This window comes from Cydia strobilella, chromosome 13 (assembly GCF_947568885.1).
Source record: "Cydia strobilella chromosome 13, ilCydStro3.1, whole genome shotgun sequence".
Lineage (NCBI taxonomy): Eukaryota > Metazoa > Arthropoda > Insecta > Lepidoptera > Tortricidae > Cydia > Cydia strobilella.
Window position 1 is genome coordinate 1736165 of NC_086053.1, and position 22181 is coordinate 1758345.

The following is a 22181-nucleotide window of genomic DNA, read 5'->3' on the forward strand; positions in this document are numbered from 1 at the left end:
TGCCGAACTAGAAAACCCAGTATCATATTGCGATTGTTGGAATCTTACTAGAGCTGGTTTTAGCTCGCTTGCGGTCTTGAAATGTTTGGAATAACTGAATATTGTGACACTGGACATTATCTGTGGCCTGTGGCTGTGGCAGTGAATCACGCACTACTAAATTACAAGCAGCGTCGCATAAATTACCCATAATAAGTCTTATCTCGTTGCAATAAGGTATAAGGTTGAAGAATGTTCAATAAGTGTTGTCGATGGTGATACTGATTGTACTGATTAGATCGGTCAGTGGCACGACATATCCGCATAGGGTATTCATGAGTCGACAAAAAGTCGTGTCAATTAATTTCAGTTTTTATTTTTTATTTTTTCTATGACATTTACCCGGTTTACACTACAGTACAGAGTACAATATGTAGCTGAAAAACATTCAGTGCCACCACAAAAAGTGCCAACTAAAATATATTAAGGATGCATAGAAATAGTCCACATTCCCAATTTATAGATATTTTCAACAAAATTCCCGAAAGATTTGTCCGAAATAAATCCCACCGCCTTTAAAAATAACCTTAAAAAACTGCTAATGAATTCCTAAACGACGCCAATGTATGACTTATTTAAAGTATGAAATAAAACTATGAAAACGGATTATATCGCGTATATTGAATTTATAATACATCCCGACGTTTCGAACTCTTTACAGCGTTCGTGGTCAACGGGTGACTGAGGAAAAATTACAAAATGAAAAAATACCCACATACTAAAATAATGAACAATCATAGACTACAAACTTTAAGGCTGGTTGTACATGCAAAATCGGTTCATAAGGCTAGTTATACACTATAATTATTTTTCAAGTAAAGATATATATATATATACGCGATAAAAAAAAAAAAAAAAAAAAAAAACATTTTTTATCGCGTATATATATATCTTTACTTGAAAAATAATTATAGTGTATAACTAGCCTTATGAACCGATTTTGCATGTACAACCAGCCTTAAAGTTTGTAGTCTATGATTGTTCATTATTTTAGTATGTGGGTATTTTTGCATTTTGTAATTTTTCCTCAGTCACCCGTTGACCACGAACGCTGTAAAGAGTTCGAAACGTCGGGATGTATTATAAATTCAATATACGCGATATAATCCGATTTCATAGTTTTATTTCATGAGTAACTATCGCAGTAACCGAAGACAATATTATTTAAAGTAATTTGATTGCCTAACTTTGACACAAATATTGACGAATCAGAATTTATTTATTTAGCAAAAATACATACATACATATAATCACGCCTATTTCCCGGGGGGGTAGGCAGAGACTACGGATTTCCACTTGCCACGATCCTGACATACCTCTTTCGCTTCCTTCACTTTCATAACATTCCTATACACGCTCGCCGGTTTAGGGTGCTCTTGACCTGGCCTTTTTTCAGGATTTCCCCGATCTGATCAGCGAAAGTCCGCCGAGGTCTGCCCCTTCCAACTCCCGTTTCCACCTCTCCCTTATACACTCTCTTTGTTAGCCTTCTTTCACTCATTCTTTCCACGTGTCCAAACCATCTCAACATACCTTTCTCAATTTTTGTCACTACATCTTCGCTCAGTCCACACTTTTCCCTTATCACACTGTTCCTATTTCTATCTTGTAATCTCACACCACACACACTTCTCCACGCTCTCATTTCCACTGCATTCACTTGGCTCTGATGCCTCTTCTTCCATACCCAACTTTCACTACCATACATAAGTGTAGGCACCAGCACCCCTCTATGCACAGCCAACCGTGCCTTTTGCGACACCTTCTGGCTGCTCATAAAAGCGTTAAGTGCCCCATTCACGCGATTTCCAGCACTCACTCTCCTTTCAATATCTTTATCATGCTTACCGTCCCTAGTGAATAATGTTCCCAGATACACAAACTCTTTCACTTGTTCTACTCTTTCTTGACCAATCAAAATTTTACAGTTTGTCATATATTCCTCCTTTTCAATTACCATAACTTTCGTCTTACTTACATTAATTTTCATTACTTTCCTTTCAAAAGATCCATGCATTCTAGTTACCATCTCCTGCAACTCTTCACCCGATGACGCTAGCAATACCAGGTCATCAGCGTAAAGAAGACATTTGACGGGTAACCCACTCATTCTCAGCCCACATTCATCATTTCTCAAATCATGCAAACTACTGTCCATGAACAGATTAGACAGCCACGGTGACGCTACACATCCCTGCCTAACACCCTTTTCGATGCTAAACCACTCAGTGTACGACCCGTTTACTCTCACACAAGCACTGGAATCCTCATAGAGGGATTTCAGTGCCTGAATTTCATTGCCTGCAAAAATATTGACATTAAATCATTAGAATAAATTTTAGGTTAAACATGTATGTAAGTAAATTATGTGACGTATATGCAAAATTAAACAGGTTGAAAAAATGGCACATTTAGACGTTAAAATACCTTTGTGTATAGAACGTAATGATTTTATAAAAATAAGCATAGAAGAATATTGATATCTGTTTTTCTGGATCTACATCTACAGTGGCGTCAACTGGTGAGCACAAAAACGGTAGCCCTCATTATCCACTTATCCACCCTTTTCCTGAAACTATTTCCTTGGAGAATAGCCGATACAGCCACACACCCACTGTATCCACCTACGCGAATGAGTGCTGCAAACTTGTCAATGTCACCCCATAATTCTGTAGTGTTATTTAGAGTTTTAGAGCCTTCACTTGTTTATTGTGTGCGTGGGTGATACTAGGAAAAATATGATGTAATAGCTGTGTATTAAATGTACCGCGAAATAGCGTCTGCCCTAGGGGGTAGAGTTCCGAACAACTGACAGGCTGATATCGTCCGGCGAACTGGTAATGTCTGGTAATCAGTGGGCCCCTTTACGGTTATCTTTTCTTACAAATTACTAGTAATTACAATAAAATTTTACTGATTTGGATATGACTTTTAAGCGTAGGTACGCCAATACGTTTCTAATATTTTTCTTTATTTGACAATTGATTCTTATTTATAGGTAAGTATGTGTATGTGCCTACCTCAAAATATATAGAGTTAGACCAAGATAAGTCTGCAACGGTATTGATAGCACACACAGTACCAGTGTTATTTTAAACGTCAAAATAACACGCACTGCGTATGCTATCAAAATCGATGCAGACTTATCTTGGTCTAATTCTAGGTCTGATATTCCTACAAAACCTACCGACTACTTGTTACCTAAGTAAGTGTACCTACATGGTATTATTCAGTGAGTAATCCAGACTGGAAGCATAAACTAAAATCAATATAGTCCGGTGGCCGGCTGCATGAAATCCACCTGATAAAAAAATAGAAAATACGTACTCTGTGGGGGTAGCTGATTTTTACTAGCTTCAACTTTTTTTTATATGTTATTTATTTAGCAATATATTACAAGGTAATTACTGAATCTAGTGTATATTTGGCATCCTATCCCATCCTGGTAGCTTCAACTGCTCTTGGTCGTAACGTGGCAAAAATTAATCAAAAAAACCTCATCAAAAAATTGAATGCAACTTGTATGGTAGGATAGCTGCCTTTAAGGACAGTAAAAAAAAGTGGTCGGCCAAATCCTGTATTGGCAGGTTCTTGTGTCCGACTGAATTTGTGGTACCACGTAACAGCTACAATTTACCTCATCGAAAAAGATAATGCAAAAATAGGGATTATAATAGATAAATCTTAAATAAAATATTATAAAAGATAAACCTCTTGCTTACGCGAACTCAATGCTAGTGGACGTGTTATAAGTTTCTTTCTATTTTACGATGAGGTTTTTTTTAATGAATTTTTGGACCATTTTTTGCCATTTGCTCAAAATTTGCCAAGATAAGCCGCGGCCGACCAAGAGCAGTTGAAGCTATAAAAACCTGTAAAACGGCCCTACCATTTTTTTTATGCTAGTAAGTAGCACTTGCGGTTTCACTTAACAATAGACAAAGGATAAGCCGTAAGGGGACTGTTAAATCTAAACACTATACTAAAAGTCAGCTACTCCCACAGAGTAGGTATTTTCTATTTTTTATCAGGTGGGTTTCATGCAGCCGGACACCGGACTAATAATTGATCGTTGATTGTATATAATTTTATTATTTTAGCTGGAAAATGTAATTTGTGGTTATGGAATGACGTCAATTGTATCACAATACTATACATGATTACGTTTTCCCGAGAGGTTGCGTGCTTAGTGCTTGTTGAATGACGTAGTTTTTTATTCAATAAGAACATTGTTAACGAAAAACATGCCAAAAAGAGCCACCATAACTTCCTTTTATTTATCGTCGACTTTAATGTTTGAATTAAAGATTTCGTAATCAAACTATAATCACATACCCAGTCTTTTCTTTTTTCATGAACATTCAGAAAAAAAAGAAAAGACTACAATAATGAAATGAGTTTGCAATTACTTGTCACCTAGGACACAACGCTGGAACAAAAGACATCAACGAACGTCTAACCGTTGAGCTAGCGCTTCATATATCAAACTGCCCGGATTGAATTTCAGTTAATTGATCTGTTTCCGATATGATACTTATCTGCCAGTATCAAAAAACCGGCCAAGTGCGAGTCAGCCTCGCGCACGAAGTGTTCCGTACCATTACGCATAAACGGCAAAAATCACGTTTGTTGTATGGGCACTCAAATTTTTTTTCTGTTTTAGTATGTGATGTTATAGCGGCCACAGTAATACATCATCTGTGAAAATTTCAACTGTCTAGCTATCACGGTTCATGAGATAAAGCCGTGACAGACGGACGGACGGACAGCGAAGTCTTAGTAATAGGGTCCCGTTTTTACCCTTTGGGTACGGAAACCTAAAAAACGTTATGTTTGACACTGACAGATCAGTTACTATACTACTCTAACTCCAAATCGCATAGATAGCTTGATCATGGCTTGATCTATTATTTTGGTTGACTCAGAATAAGGTTTTTTTAGTGACGTGACCTTTTCAAATCTCGTAGCTTATTTAGATCACTAAGAAAGAACTCTACTACTCTACGGAAATTCTCTGTTTACCTACGTTACAATTGTAGAAAATACCATTCTGATATATTTAAACTGGGGTTTTCAATGTTATAAAACTACTAATGTATGTACTTACCATCGCCCCAGTTATTTGATGTGTAAACCTTATTAGGTACCAGTCGCGATAACATAAGATGCATCCGTGTTCATTTAAGAATTTTGCTATTATAGGTAGGTATCAATAGGTATCTAGGTATATGACTAGCATATGACTAGAGCGGTACTGTCATAGTAAATTTTGTAACCCCAGTAAATTCACTGCCATCTGTCGACACACTTTAAAACTAAAAATGAAGATTTATAAAAATACGATAAAATGTATTTAAATATGGAAAAATGATTTTTTTTATTTGCATTAGTTATTTTTATGATTTTGACCCATGTTCTTTCACTGATATGCGTTAAAATTATTAAATAACAGACAAAACCATCAACGCCATACGACAGTAGGCCAAAGCTAGTAGCGCCCTCTGATCGAGAATCAAATTTTCTTGATTTTCGAGGCACGTTTTTTCCTTAGACTGTATCCATCTATGACGGAGTTATATCTATCTTTGGTATATGATAACGGGAAACAAAGACCATTGTTAGAAATGTTTAGGTATGACACGTGTATCGATTAAAGTTTGTTATTAATATGAATAGACACGCATAACATGGAACCGATGATAAAATAAACCGGTCAAGTGCGAGTTCGTTTAGCTCGCGCACCGAGGGTTCCGTACAAACTTTAAATATTCTCATGTAACTATAATCACGACACTTTTGACCAGAATCATAAGTAATAAGCGTAATTGTGTTTTAAAAAAAAAAATTAAAAAAAATTTTTTTTTTTTTTTTTAATCAAATTTTAATTTTTTTTAATTGTGTATAGCCCCATCTATCGGCATTCGGCAAATTGGCTAACTAATTTGCGCGAACTGTATGTATGTTGGTTTGTCTGGGATAATTCTTTACCATGTGAACCGATTTCAACAATTTTTATTTTATTTGAAAGAACGTGGTTTTAGTGTAATCTCATAGATATTTCAAGTATAATAAAAACCCGCAAAGGGGCTTACATTGCAAATTAAGTTACAAAATATGTTTTGATAATAAAAAAAAGTATTCAAGATAGAGGTGGATTATGTTTTTCCTGTAATATTTATGATAATGTTGTTGTGTTAACAGCGCCATCTATGGGACACCTTCTATACTGTATCGAACCCTTGACTGACTGACTGACTTATCTACTTTACGCACCCACCAGGGTACGTAGTTCAAGAGAAGGCCCATAGGTGGCACTTTAATCAATAGTTTTAGGATAGTAATAAATGGTAATAAGAAAGATGTACTCGTCCACTTCTGAACGAGAATCAAATTTTCTTGATTTTCGAGGCACGTTTTTTCCTTAGACTGTATCCATGTATTACGGAGTTATATCTATTTTTTTCTTTCCGCCCACGCTACGTGCCAATATTATTGTGTAAACATTTCATAATTTTTGGTTGGTAAACTTCGTAGATAAGAGGGGGGGGGGGATGGTATTTTTTTAACATTTCCCTTCATAAGTAATTTCTTTTTACTATAAAAAAAGAAAAAACACAAAACCACTTTGACATCCGTGTCTATTCTCCTCCCTCTAGCGTTAATACTTACCTATCTTTTAACTGAATGTTCAGTTTATATCCTACACATGTTTAGAGTTCTGTTAAGGGGCCTATACCACTAATTACCAGTCCGCCGGACGATATCGGCCTGTCAGTTGTTCGGAACTGTCAAATTTTTGTTTTAACTGACAGGCTGATATCGTCCGGCGGACTGATAATCAGGGGGCCCCTTTATAGTCCAGATCTCAAGTGTAAGTTATTATTGTAATTCCTCTAAGTGTCTGTAACTTGTTTTCAATAAATGTATTAAAAAAACAGTTCAATTGCCTCGATTTTTAACCGATTTGTAAATTTTACAACATTGGTACAAAAGCTAAATTATTTATTAGCGATTTAAAAGATATAAAGCACAGCTTCAGATTTTACCAGTTAATTGTTTCTGTAATAAGATAAGAAAGGGTATGTAAAATAAAACAAAACAGACATTACATTTTTAATAATTTTATTTCTCGATAAGCCTTATCGTTTTACACATCTCAGTACTAAACACTAGCAACTACATAACCCCTAAAATGGTCTCTAAATGAAATAATAAGAAACTAATGAAACTAATGAATATTAGTACATATCTAATAAAAATTATGAATTTAGAAAATCTCTTTACAGTATAAAGGCCCTGTTAATTGACAAAATACAATTTATCAAACGGTCATAGCTTCGAAGAATAAGTATTCGACTATTTTGTGGTAAGTATAATGGCAGCCTAACTTTTCAGGACGGACCAGATTTCAAATTTCTCAATGGTCACTGACTTCAGTTGTTCTCTCTTCAGTTTATCTTGCAAACACCGAATTAAGAAAAAACAAAACGCACCGCGTCACGTCATGTTGGTAATACTGCGCGTTCTTAATTTTCTGACTTGTAATATTTTTTTCTTAGCGGCCAGTGCGTTTTGTTTACCATTCAGATTATTTTTTTAATTTCTTGACGGCCAGCGGGTTGAGACTTGTGACCAGATGTTTTTTTATCTAAACGGCCAGTGTGTTTACTGTCCAGCAGACAGCTGTACGATCTTGTTGTTAACAGCCAGGACTTCAGCCATGTACTCCTCGTCGGTGACGACGGTGGCCAGTCGCTTCAGGATGGAGAGGAGCTCACCGTCCTTGAGACGGAGTTGCTCGTTGCACTGGTCTACTTCTTCTACCACTTCGTCAGGGATCTGTGGAAGAATAGAAACGTTAGTGGTATGTTTATAAGGAAGTTCTGGTTTGAGATGTTATAAATGTAAACAGTCAGGACTAGTGAACACGATTTTCACTCATAATTTTTAACTAACACGGGACTTAATCGCGTAAAAACTTACGTTTCTTTATGGCCTGACGTTTAGAACGTGACGTTACGTTCGTGATGGTCACAGGCAGGGCGAGGAATTGTATCAACATCAACATCAAGATCAAGTGCGGGTAGTTTGCAAAACCCGCGCAGCAAGATCTGAGCAGCGTTCGAAACGTCAGGCCATAAATAAACCTGAGATTTGATAAACGTGTCCGGCGGTTACTTTAGACTCTTCATAACCTTCAGATAAATTAGGCACATGTGAACATAAGACAAAAGCCTGTCTATTGACCTGTGATAAGTGATAACACTATAAACATGTTTATCATGCCATGTTGATACCCGAATAAAAAAGCTCTTTGTGATTCCGATCGAACTGTGACGCCGGCAGCGTGAAGGGAATTCAGTCAGTGTGTTTTTGTGGCCTTTGGTGGTATGACTGTCCTTTTTTTATTTAAAAATCAGAAGTGCAGGTAAGAAAAAGGTCCTCGTTCCTAATGATAACGTTGATGTAATGTGTTAACATCATAAATAAAAATAACCCAGTACCTACTTAGAGTACTTAGTATTAAATTTCCAAATTTTGACAGATGGTCCTTTTTATATTAAGCTCGCGATTGAGATTATTTTTGGGAGGCCCGGTACCAAACCGATCAAAACCAGATTAATACAAAGATAGTCCAGACGGTACCATTGACGTCATACCGCCCGAATTGGGATTCCATCCGTTTTGGATGTGCGCCAGAGATTTATCGCAAGTTATAATAATCCGTGCAAATAAACATTTTTATCTTTATACGACTTCCAGGAATCCAGGCCTTCATGCTTTTCATGATTTGTCCTAATCCTGTTGCTATCCGCTAGGTAACGTAATAGTAGATTGTTAACCAAGGGATGAAAGGCAATCATTTCTGCCGAGGTATTTTGGCGCGCGAACGCATGAGATCGTAAATAGTCCGAGGCTAAAATGATGCCTCACCCCAGTTAAAACTCTACTTTTCATTTTGAATACGAAGAAAGTAAAATGCATGTGTTTATTTTAAAACATGACTAAGTAAATATACATTTTTATAGTATTTCTTGAGGGTACTTTCAATTAATAATTCAGGCAAAAGTATCGTTATTTATGGAATAGCGAGTGAAATATCAGAATGGAAATTGTATAACAAATCCATTTAAACTCAAATTTTCATTTCTTATCGTAAAAAAATTAAAAATACCGTACTTCTAAATTAAAATGCTTTAGTGCAGACACGTATCATTTTGTACACCTTTTAAAACAAGCTCTTTCAGAGCATGAGAAATTAAAAATGTTTAGTGCACTGCTCTAATTGATATCACCTCCAACCTTACGCATTGCAAAGCTGTCAACTTTACTATTAGTGTATAGCTGCTCGTGCTAAACACCTTTACCTTACAAATTGAGAATTTTTATCTAAATAACTTTTTATCGCATACCAACGCATACTTACAGCTTGTCTTCAATACACGTATAATAATATTTCTGGTTATGTGTCTATATATATATGATACAGTAAATTGCAATCATCACATGACTTAACATTGTCAAGAATGTAAATAGGCATTTGATACATATCTATTTGTAGATCCTTTCGAGCGTGTCAGATGCTTATATATTTTTACCCAAATGACTAATACAATTTTCGGTGTTTCATCATCATCATCATATCAGCCTTTTACCAGTTATCATATTACCAGTGCTTCGCTCAAAAGAGCGAAGCTGAGCCAGAACCCTTTTGTTTTACTGCAACGCACGCAGCAATTCTACGGTTTATTTTTTTAAGTTTTGTTTTTTATCTTAATGTTGCTTTTTTGTATCTCTTCTGTTTCTTTTATCTCTTCTATTGTGGCAAACGAATAAATGGTTTATCTATCTATCTATCTATCTTTTATCGCCCACTGCTGAGCATAGGCCTCTCTTCCAGTACTCCACTTGTCCCGGTCCTGAGCTAATCCAGAAGTGACCAGCAATCTTCTGGATGTCGTCCACCCAACGAGCCAACGGACGCCAGGGGCTTCTTTCCATCCGAAAGCGGCCACCATTCCGTTAGGATTTTAGTCCCTGCCATCACTCGGTGTTAAAATTTAAGTAAGAATAAATTATTGTTACCTTCTGAAGCTCCAAGAAGGTCTGGAACTTGAGCTTCTTCCTCTGCTTGCCGTTGTAGCTGTCGAAGAACATGGTGAACTCCTGGGTCTTGGGCTTCAGAGGGAAGTAGATACCGGCGGTCAGGCGGCCCTTGGGGTCCCTGGCTAGAAGACTCCTGAAATGTAGGAATGCGGACTTTAGGATTGGTAAAAAAACCTACGTTGTTTTTTTTTAAATTAAAAGTAAATTTTATTTAATTAATTACGTTGATTTGAGTATTGAATGAATATTTTGAGGGAAGAAAATATGTAATGGAATTTTCGAAAGAGAGATTTTAGGTGGAATTGAAAGCATTTTAGTATACCTAGTTAGAATTTTGGAACTGTTTTGATGTTATTTAAAAGGTGTTCATAAGTTCATAACATTCATTCAGTTATATACTCGTACCTATAGGTAGGTACACGCAGGCATATGGCTTAAAAAGTTATAATCTTAACAAAATTTACTAAGCCAGGTATGTAAGTCATATCGGTGCCCTCTGACATAATTATCCACTTTTCTATACAGCTAGTATGGCGACAGCGATAAGTTTAATCAAGAAACATAATGGATAAATTACGAGTCGACTAACATTTTCCTAGTACCTTTTTCAAAACTACAGATGTTTTAAATATCAAATGAAGAGCTGATCATATCTTCTTACCTAAGATCCCACACCAAGTTTCTTTTCTCCGTGACCTCAACAGCTGTCAGATACGGCTTGGCGACGTACATGAGGGACACCTGGGCCTTGATCTTGTCGCCCCTGGTCTCCCGCTCGTGCCACTCCACGTAGTTGGGGTTCTGCAGGTTGAACTGGTAGTTGTAGTCCTTGCGGCAGTGCGGCTCGTCGGACTGTGTGAACCAGCCTGGAAAGAAGAACGAAAAGATTGTAGTAAGAACATTATTCAATCCTTCAAACACGAAATTCTTAATGCTGCAGTGCTAGAGTGAGAAAGTTTTATAGGTACGGATCATCTCAGTATTAGCAGATAGCCGTTGTCTGTGTCTCATGCAGGACAGTAATTTAGTTACTTACTTATAATAGGTAGAAGATACCGGAGAGAGGTTTCATGACATTTATGACGACATTTTTAAGAAATGGGTCTCACTATCCAGCGCTATGAGCTTATGGGAAGTTAAAATATAAAATTCAATAAAATAAGTAATAATAGGTACACTTACCAGTATGTGGATAGCAACGATCAGCCATAGCAGTGACGACACGGGAGATGTGATATCCCAGATCCGACAGAAATATGCCCGGTCTGCCGTCGATTTTAACGTGGATAGCGGCCATCACGTGGTCCTTCTCAGTCTCGATCAGGAACCCTTGAGGTCCAGGGAACGAGGTGGTATAGTCTACCAAGTCCTGAATATTCTCATCGCAAGATACCAGCATCATAGACTTGCTGATACCGGGGAAGTCCTTCTCTAAAACTTTCAAGCGCTTGATGACTTCCATTCCGAGACCGACACAAGTATGCTTATGCGCTCTGATCGGAGGATTGTACTTCGGGAAGAACTCTTCAAGATACTGATCCGGAGCGGCCATATAGGAGTCGTAAAGAGACAAGAAATTATTAACGGAGTCATAGTTTTCTGAGACGACGATTCGGCTTATCAGCGCCTCGGCCTTCGCCACCAGGTCCTCGTATTGGTGGAGGGTGAGGTGGAGCGGCGGGCGCGTGGCCCCCCAGCGCGGCGGCGGCAGGGGGTGTTCGGCCGGCCATTGCAGACCGGCGTGCTTGGGCCCTGTGCCGAGTCAGCTCAACCACTCGGCGCCCCAGCGGCCCACGACGCGGCGCAGGAGGCGCTCCTCGGACGAGGTGGACGCGACGAGGCCCGCCTCGCGGACCTCGGTGGTCTCCGCTCCCTGCGCATCCGGAGACCACTCTTGACACTTACTTAACGGTTTTAAATTTAACGTTTCTGGAAAGAAAAACTATATATTAGCACGGAAGAAAATTAATGCTAAATGTGTGCTACCAATTAACTTGTGAAAAACAAAAGTTAACTACTATCTTTTGTATTGGTTTAGGATGGGTTTATCATTTTGTTCTGTTGGTAATGTTAGTATTTTATCTGTAGTGTAACTACACATTAAGATGCGATTGGCCTTTTGCCTTGCAAATCACAAATATATCTGTGTACGTAATAGTGGTTTATTTATTGACTAGCTATCAAGATCAATATAAAGCTCACCAAATATCCTTCAGTACAATGGGAAACCTAATTAGTAAAGTAGTAGGTAGTACGTATGACGTTGTCGGATTACTAATTCTATTGGGTTATTTATTTCGATATGTATTCAGTGTTGATAATGTTGATATTTAGTATTAATTATCCTTATCAAATGTTGACTGGGAAATAGTCAGCATTAAAGATCCTTCCTATGTGCCATTTTCATTCGAAATCAATCTACACTAACTACTTGCATTTACTATGTCCATAGAGTAACTTATACTAGAGCGGTACTGTCATAGTAAATTTTGTAACCCCAGTAAATTCACTGCCATCTGTCGACACACTTTAAAACTAAAAATAAATATTTTTAAAAATACGATAAAATGTATTTAGATATGGATAAATGATTTTTTTTATTTGCATTAATTATTTTAATGATTTTGACCCATGTTCTTTCACTGATATGCGTTAAAATTGTTAAATAACAAACGAAACCGTCAACGCCATCTATACGACAGTTGGCCAAAGCTAGTAGCGCCCTCTGAACGAGAATCAAATTTTCTTGATTTTCGAGGCACGTTTTTTCCTTAGACTGTATCCATCTATTACGGAGTTATATCTATCTTTGCTATGTCTATGATCTACACAGACAAAGTCACGAGCAGAAGTTAAACGTTTATAAAAACCGACAAAATTTGAATTCTCGTACGAGTTTCTTGCATGGAAATAATCACTTGACTTTTCGTTCATATCATATCCGAATCCGATACATGTTTACTTTTGGCGTTTGTCGACAAACTATTGTAATGTCTGTTAGTTTGGTTTGGGTATGTCTGATAAAGTGATGTCACATTACAGTTGTCACATTAGTCAACACGTGAGGCATTGGCGGTTAGTGACAAGTTATGCACACACGTGTTTGCCGTCGCCAGACATATTAGCAAAGATAGATATAACTCCGTAATAGATGGATACAGTCTAAGGAAAAAACGTGCCTCGAAAATCAAGAAAATTTGATTCTCGTTCAGAGGGCGCTACTAGCTTTGGCCTACTGTCGTATAGATGGCGTTGACGGTTTCGTTTGTTATTTAACAATTTTAACGCATATCAGTGAAAGAATATGGGTCAAAATCATAAAAATAATTAGTGCAAATAAAAAAAAACATTTATCCATATTTAAATACATTTTATCGTATTTTTATAAATATTTATTTTTAGTTTTAAAGTGTGTCGACAGATGGCAGTGAATTTACTGGGGTTTCAAAATTTACTATGACAGTACCGCTCTAGTATAAGTTACTCTATGATATTAGGCACGCGTGGCGTGACGCACGAGTATAAACCGTTGCTTTATTTCGAAAATCACGTTCCTACGTCATCGTCATTCTGAATTCGTTTGGCGTAGTGCCCGATTAAGGTTACTAAAGGCTTCTGGTTTAGGTTATTTGAATACCTAAAGGTTGGAGGGTAGGTTTAAGTTTTTTTTTTCAAGTCAAGTTTAGTTATAGTATAGTACTTTAATTTTGTTTTAAAGTAGTTATAACTAATTTAACAAATTTGTTGTATGTACATTATTTAATAATAAATATTTTTTTATTAGGTATGTTAAATTAGTACCTAATAAAGTGTTAGGTTTACAAACAGAACAGGTTGGGTTTTAAAGACTATAAAAGGTATTAAATTAGGAATCTGAATATATTTCATTTTTGTAATAAAAAAGGTTTTGATTACTATAAGTACCTACTACGTACTAAAAAAAATTGAGTATAGTCCGACAAGAAATTGTAGAAAATTATTGAGGACGCCACTTCCTACGTAACTGTCACATTTTTGACGTAAAATGCTTAAACATGGCAACAATTTCAGTATGGTTTTTTTTTTCATTTATTTTTTAAAGTTACTCGCCAAACTGCTGATGCAAACTGCTTAGTTCTATTTTATTTTATTTCTACTATTTTATGTCGCATCCTAATCATCCAGCTAACAATATAACTACGAAGGATTTCTAGTAAGTACATATGTATGTCCCTTCTCATATGTTCGTGTCACGCATATCCCTGAGTACCCACTTAGGTGGCTTGGAACATCGCGGTCGTCATAAAACCTATCCACTTAGTTACTAGAAATAACTGGTTGCTATGGCTCATGTTACTCTATAAAATTACACAATAAATAAGTGCAAATTGGATCAGAATTGCGCAGTACCTAATTCAATTTACTGAAACGCAGAATATGTGATGTTCCACGGGTAAGGACATTATGGCGGCTGGCGCTTACGCTATTATTAACGTCGCTCCGATACTATTAAGGTACCTTATCCGCGGAACGTCACAATATAACTGAAGGTGAAAGAACGTGACGCAATGACGCTACCGGTGAACTAATGACTCTAATGGACGGGAAGGTCGTTGCGATAAACGTTCTAGAACCTAGGGGGCGGCCGGGGAGGCAATCGTTAAATGACGCATTTTGCAAATTTCTTTTGGGTAAGGTCACTTCAAGGGTTGAGTAGAAAGAGTTTCTGAAAATGAATCTTATTATAAAGACAGAAAGTCCAGAAATAGTCAGTCAAAAGTGTTGTTAGTACTAAATAAAGTTCGAAACAAAAATAATAGTTATTACTGCGTCATAGGTAGCTATGTCGCAAAAAATACACATCCTAACGTTCTTAGTTATTTTTAGCAATCCTGGTCACAAGGTAAATTGAGTATAATTTGAATAATATTAAAATTATGTATAAAAAATTACTGAACTGAAATCTCATGTAAAAATCGTGAAAATTACCTATAAATAAATAAAATATACTCTATCTAAAGTAAATTAAAATTTATCAGCTACGTAAACAGTTCAAGGATAAAGGTCCTTGTTTACAAACACAGCTGGTGCAACGTACCCATGGCGTACGCCGACGAAGATCCTTGCTTGTACTCTAAGAGGTTGTTTTCTCGTTCCCCACTTGTGTGAAACTGACAGCGGAGGGCGCGGGCGCGGGGTATTTAAAGAAACCCGTGCGTCATCGCACACAAGCGTCATGGATGTGTGCACGCACATATGGATAGTTTGTTTGTGTACAGAAATAGGTTGTATTGTTTACACACACATGGGTGATGTTTAACTTTTGTTTATGTACAGTTAACTTTTCAACTCTTTCAGTTTAGTATTTTTTATTTCCGAAGTTCATTCAGAAGCTAAAACGGGACACTGCGTGGAAATTTCCATTTCATGCATGCCCGAGTTCAATCTTGGCTGTTATTTTCTTTGAATATCCTGTGGAATATCCATACGTTTCGCAAATTTTCATTTGTCTTGGCCCTTTTTCCCAAACTGCCTAAAATATTTTAATAACTACCTATTTTTACATGAAATAAGAAAATCGCTATTAAAGATTTGGAAAGTTTACGATTTCAGGAAGAAAATTTTAAGTTAATTTGCGACATTTCGGACGATTTGAAACAATAGCTACCATTCTACCAATGACGTCATAGCTAAAATTCCTGAAAAAAACCTAATGATCATTATAGACAAGGTAGTTGAACTCTATTCGTAGAACCTTTCTGTGTATTTCAGCTATATTGCTACCTAGGTATAGAAACATTATTGAACACTTAAAAATACTATAATGATAGTCGTTTCGACACATTTTAATTTAACTTGACTATTCCTCAATAGAAGTGAACAAATGTGTCAAATGATCTACCCGACGATTATGATCGTGTTCTTTTTCACCTTTATTCATTTCATATCATACTATTAGATTAGAGCGGTACTGTCATAGTAAATTTTGTAACCACTGTAAATTCACTGCCGTCTATCGACATACTTTAAAACTAAAAATGAAGATTTATAAAAATACGTTCAAATGTATTTAAATATGGATAAATTATTTTTTATTTGCATTAATTATTTTTATATGATTTTGACCCGTGTTCTTCAACGGATATGCGTTAAAATTATAAATAACAAACGAAACTTTCAACGCCCTCTATACGAGAGTAGGCCAAAACTAGTGGCGCCATCTGATCGAGAATCAAATTTTCGTGATTTTTCGAGGCACGTTTTTTCCTTAGACTGTATCCATCTATTACGGAGATATCTATCTTTGCTATTAGTAACGTAAAGTAGTTTGTTTCCAGTTTGGTTTCTGTCATTTTACTTTAAAATAGCTGGATATTTAGTTATTTTAGAATACTGATGTACCGTCATAAAGTTTCCGTCGTAAAAATTTCGAAAACTTCACATATTTTTATATAGGCATCGAAATTTTTTATTTCCATATGAAGGGGCCCCTGACTATCAGTCCGCCGGACGATATCGGCCTGTCAGTTAGAACGAAAATTTGACAGTTCCAAACAACCTGATAGTCAGTGGGCCCCTTTAGATATCGCCTACGTGGAGATTAGCTATTGACATAGGCTTGCTCATGAAAGTGTCTGTACCAGATAACCACACATCCGTACACTACACGTGCGTCGACACCACGTTGTCTTATCATATCAGTTTCAGGATGTGATTCATATGGGGCATTTTCTATGAAAAGGGACCTTATTGTCGATGGCGCTTACGCCGCACAGCGTCACGCGGCATTGTATTTATATCGGAGCATCGTTAATAATGGCGTAAGCGCCATCGACAATAAGGTCCCTTTTTATAGAAAATACCACATATTGCATGCGCGAGCGCGAGTTTTCAAGCGAGCCTTTGATATAGTCTGCATATTCTCAAATGATTTTTACGCCTAAGACGGTAATCTGTTAAACAAAAGCCATTGTTTCTTTTGTGCGACCGGTCGGCAATTGTGTGCCATTGTTAGACACAACCCTTACAGCATTTATACGTCATTATGACGTCAGCGATGTCATTATGACGCCATCATTACGTCATTATGACGTCGCTGACGTCACTGCTACTTGGGAATGGCACGCGCCGTGGCAAGGGCTCAGAGGCAATGGCACACAATGTCCGACCGCTCACACAAATAAAAACATTGGCTTTTGTTTAACAGATTAGGGTGTTAGACCTAAAAATCATTTGAGAAGATTCATACTATACTATTGTTTTCACCTATTTAGGGATGTAGGTACGTTATTCCAAGTTATTCTTACTAGCATTACGTTTACGTTTTTCTATTTCTATTCATTAAGTTTCCAACATAGGTTCTGCTAGAGATCACTTAAGGTCATGCCTAAAACCATTGACGTCACCAGGGTGGGGCTCGGGCTCGTCGCATCCAGAGCAAATGAACCCCAGGCACACGGCCTTGGTGGCACCGAGTGGCACCATTACCTTTTGTCTAAGACTCGTATAGGTCTCTCGTATATAGTCTGCGTGGACTTAGTAACAGCAGCTAAAGTAAGTACCTATAGCGCCTGGAAAAATTCTCATAGCAATCATTCAATTTGAGCATATTATGCACACAAATTAGCAGGCACTTCATTAATTATCTCAATTCCACCCCGCTTTTTACTTTCTTAAGGGTTTATTTTGCGGGATAAAAACTATCCTATGTCCTTCTCAGGGACTCAACCTATTTCTATGCCAAATTTCATCTAAATCGATTCAGCGGTTTAAGCGTGAAGAGGGAACACACAGACAGAAAGACAGACAGACTTTCGCATTTATAATATTAGTATGGATAGGTAGGGTCGATTTACGAAAATGTTGAGCACTTTAGTTTCTTTGTGCCATAGAACACAGGCTCTCATTTTGTTTTTGGCACCGCCATTGTAAATATACAAATATAACACGTAGTGCAATTTTTTCGCGCCCATTTTGCAGGATACTTTTGCCCGCCCTCTAAAACGCCAAAAAAGTAAGTAAAAACAAGATTATTTTTCTTCAAATAAACTATTTGATCACAATGGACGTGCTGAGCAAAAAGTCATATTATGTCACGTATTTTTTTTTATTTGTTTTTTCGAAAAAAGCGGGCAGTTGTCTAGTTTCACGGTACCACAGATTAATAAATAGTTACTACGTAACGGTACGTTACGTTACTCTATAAAATAAATGATATAAGGTGGGGTAAGACTATCACCGGGGTAAGACTATCACTTGACTTACATCGACCGGGATTTGGACCGTGATTACCTTTTGTATTGTTTTCGAGCACCCGATATTTCGACGTATAATTCTAGTGAAACTAACCGTGAATAATTCAAAACTGTAAGTCTGTCACTTGTATGGAATCCTCAATATCCTCATACTGTTAGTCTTGCCCCGAGGAAAATAAACTAAGTCTTATTACCATTTTCTGAGCTAGCATTTAGTTTAGACCAAATTGGGAAAAACGCTAAGATGAGAGAGTAGAGAGAGAGAGACGTATGATACAATACATATAGTTAGCCGTAATAAAATAGGTATGAATGATGTTTCTTTCGAATCTTTCGTGAACGCCATATTCGGAGAATTAGTGAGTCGTGTCGGTATACGATAACATAATAGCAAGTAGCCATACTTATTAGCAAGCAAGCTCATGTAAAAGAAATTAGCAAGGTATTATTAACACCTATGTGTTATACTGTTATGTGTGTTATGTGTTATGTGTTTACTTGTGTGTGTATGTAACTATTTACGTCAAAGATAGATATAACTCCGTAATAGATGGATACAGTCTAAGAAAAAAAACGTGCCTCGAAAATCAAGAAAATTTTATTCTCGTTCAGAGGGCGCTACTAGCTTTGGCGTACTGTCGTATAGATGGCGTTGACGGTTTCGTTTGTTATTTAACAATTTTAACGCATATCAGTGAAGGAACATGGGTCAAAATCATAAAAATAATTAATGCAAATAAAAAAATCATTTATCCATATTTAAATACATTTTATCGTATTTTTATAAATCTACATTTTTAGTTTTAAAGTGTGTCGACAGATGGCAGTGAATTTACTGGGGTTACAAAATTTACTATGACAGTACCGCTCTAGTATAAGTTACTCTATGGTTACGTAACGCCATGCTATAATGTGGTGCAATTCATTTAGAACTACCGTATGTCTTCTTAGAATTGTATTGTTTGAAGATGATACTTATCAATATATCATTGTTATCGAGTTGACGAGTTGTCATGACTTTGTGGGATGATTAGATTGCATTGTGTTGATTTATGTACCAGCTGGTACAATGTCAAGCTTTGTTTCTACCAAAAGTAGCCAAAGTAGTCTACGTCCTGAAAGTTCCAGACCTGTAAAAACAACATGTTTGTCTGCTAATGTATCGTTCCAAACATGAATTAATTAAACGCATTCTATATTTGAAAGTGCGCGTGTGTGCGTAACTTACGCGTACACGCACTTCATTCAATATTTACTTTACATGTGTGCGTGTAGTGTACGACTGATACAGTTATTATTACATTTATATTTACCTAATGTACACGGTGATTTGGACTTTATGGTTTAGGATATAGGGTTGTTTTGATAGTAAATCAAATTTGGTCGAGTCAGGGAGATAACTAGGGACGCGATCTGGTACTTTTCCAATATTATTTATGATGGTATACAGAAATTGCGCAGTTGATTCTGATGAAGTGGAATCGATAATGTTGCCGATTTGATTGACTGTTTTCTGATTGATTATGATAATGTCGTCATTGGTTTGATGACAAAATTATCTTATTCTTAAGTGATAATCGCAAAAATAGACTTTTCTATCGATTTGTTCTAGCGATAGCGACGTCGCGGCGCAAAGGCGCATAATGACAAACGGCAAAAAAACCTGACATGTCTTTGTCTGGAAACCCGTGGGGACAAATTAAGTGTAGAATATGATTATGTATTTATTTATTTAAACTTTAATGTACAAAACATATACAATATTGTATCAGACTTAATGTTAAATGGCATTCTCTAGCAGTAAGATTAAAGAAGTTTTTTATGGGCTTTGGCATACGGATTTTTTTTGTCTTACCCCTCAAAAAAACCCTTCAATCTTACCCCAACGCACCATTTGCAGAAAGTAAAGTATATTTTTTTTCTTAGCAGGACGGTTTTGCCTATGCCTAAGGTTTATTTCAAACAAACCGTATTTCAAATCCCGAGAAGTCTAGTCTAGTGTCATTTCATTGATACATATTATGTTCCACCAGCCCCCCGCATAATTCGTAACAGCCATTAGAAATCTCATTCAATTACGTATCGTATTCACTTGTAATAAGTTCCAAATTCAAACTGGTTTCTTGATGACGTCACTTTCACCGTTACACAATTAGCACATTAGGTAAGTAATCAACGTCCTTGAGGAAATACGTCCTCCCCGCGCACTCCCCACGTCAGGGTACCAATAATAATCCATAATCCTACTATTTAAAGATGTGCCTATAATATCCATCTACCTATTATAAATATCTTCGCATAAATCTGCGAGTAATTGGAGTAATGTATTTTAAGTTTCTGTTAGTAGCTGTTTTGAATTCGCTAGACTAGAATGTCTTTGCCTGTAAAGATAGGTATTATCATGTATTATTATGAATATTATGATAAGTTTCCTCGACTTGGATCATCATCAAAACAATAAAGTGACTTACTGAAACTTCTGAGTTTCTAAATAAGAAATATAATTTTCTGAATATAAATAGTTCCTGAAAAGGAATGAATAGGAGTTATATTCGCGGGAACATAAAACATAAAAGATGAAATAAGTTTTTGGCAAAATTTCATTTTTGGTACAAGCTTTTATCGCTGACTGTACTTTTCTTTCCACAGGCAACTAATACTCATCGAGACGATTTTAAAAAACCAGAAACACAATTAGATTGCGTTTTTTTATCACAGAGTTCCTATGGCCACCTCCTGTCTCCATCATCAAAACAGCTTGATGGTACCATAATATTGCATTGTCACCCGACATATATACATTTAGTATGAAAAATTTATTTGTAAAACTAATTGACATATTTGTATTGTACCTACACTAAAATAATGTAATCTATCTCATGTATTTAAATATAATTAAATTAAATTTTGACGTGTAATATGTAACAATAATGAGTATGCAAATTTTCAGCTTCATTGGAAGTTGGGAATTTAAGTAAGTATAGGGTCTAATTCATGTCTAATCTAATTTAAAAAGAAAAATTACAAGTTGAGAACATCTTTTTTTCAAATCATAAAATAAATAAAAAATATAAAAAATAAAAATGAAAATACCAGAAAGTGGCAATAAAGGTTTGTCAGGTGTGGGGTTCGAACCCACGCTCCCTCTCGGGAACCAGAGCTTAAATCTGGCGCCTTAGACCACTCGGCCAACCTGACTTGTTGGAAGTGGCCAAAAATAGCAACGCCTTTGGCGAGCCTATACGATAACTAACTTTTTAACTTTATTGCTGGTGCCGTATCGAATTTTTATTTATTTTTTTGAATTAACGCCTCTTAGCTCATGATTAGAGCTAAACTATTGCAACAACATGATTATTTAACGTTGTTCATAGTTTTCCAAGTCTTCATATGACTTTTTATAGGTAAGTAGCCGTATTTTAAGTAAAATACGGCTAATTCTATCGGTTTATTCCTTAAATCATAATAATTATTAGTAGAAAACTTTGTTGACTATTATGACGCCATCTATGATCTTCGTGTGCAGTAGATTAGTTCCTCAGCGTATGGTAGTTTAGTGGCGCTTGGGTAGATGGCGTCAAAATCAATACTTGTACCTATTTGTGATTGAAAATAGAAATTACTTTTTAGCAAGTGCTTAGAATTCATTTTGTAGTATTCATTGATAATGTTTATGTGAATGTAGTATCCAAACAACTATTATTGTGCGAAATTAATTTAAAATTACGTATGTATTTATAGTAGCGAATAGGAGCTGTACAGAAAAATTCAGTTTAATTATGTTTTACCACATAAATGGAT

The 22181-nt window shown here is 36.4% G+C and overlaps 1 protein-coding gene and 1 non-coding gene across 2 annotated transcripts; both read right to left on the reverse strand.

Annotated features, from left to right (window-relative positions):
* Nucleotides 1-7678: 7678 nt before the first annotated feature.
* LOC134746497 (uncharacterized) lies at nucleotides 7679-15306 on the reverse strand. Its single transcript, XM_063680906.1, has 5 exons — nucleotides 15224-15306; nucleotides 11329-12075; nucleotides 10808-11012; nucleotides 10126-10279; nucleotides 7679-7878 (listed from the first exon to the last, which is right to left on the reverse strand). Exons 2-5 carry the CDS (start codon nucleotides 11696-11698, stop codon nucleotides 7705-7707), a joined length of 903 nt encoding a protein of 300 aa, XP_063536976.1. The 5' UTR covers nucleotides 11699-12075; nucleotides 15224-15306; the 3' UTR covers nucleotides 7679-7704.
* Nucleotides 15307-21494: 6188 nt separating this feature from the next.
* Trnal-uaa (transfer RNA leucine (anticodon UAA)) lies at nucleotides 21495-21578 on the reverse strand. Its single transcript has one exon. It is a non-coding gene; the product is annotated as a tRNA-Leu (tRNA).
* Between the last annotated feature and the right edge of the window lie 603 nt (nucleotides 21579-22181).

Bases quoted from the DNA above. Each gene is read 5' to 3' on its own strand.
- LOC134746497 (XM_063680906.1), bottom strand. From the start codon at position 11,698: ATGGCCGCTCCGGATCAGTATCTTGAAGAGTTCTTCCCGAAGTACAAT. The intron at 10,280-10,807 runs GTAAGAAGATAT...CCTACATTTCAG, and splicing joins AACTTGGTGTGGGATCTTAG to GAGTCTTCTAGCCAGGGACC. The intron at 7,879-10,125 runs GTAACAATAATT...ATTCTTCCACAG, and splicing joins CCTTCTTGGAGCTTCAGAAG to ATCCCTGACGAAGTGGTAGA.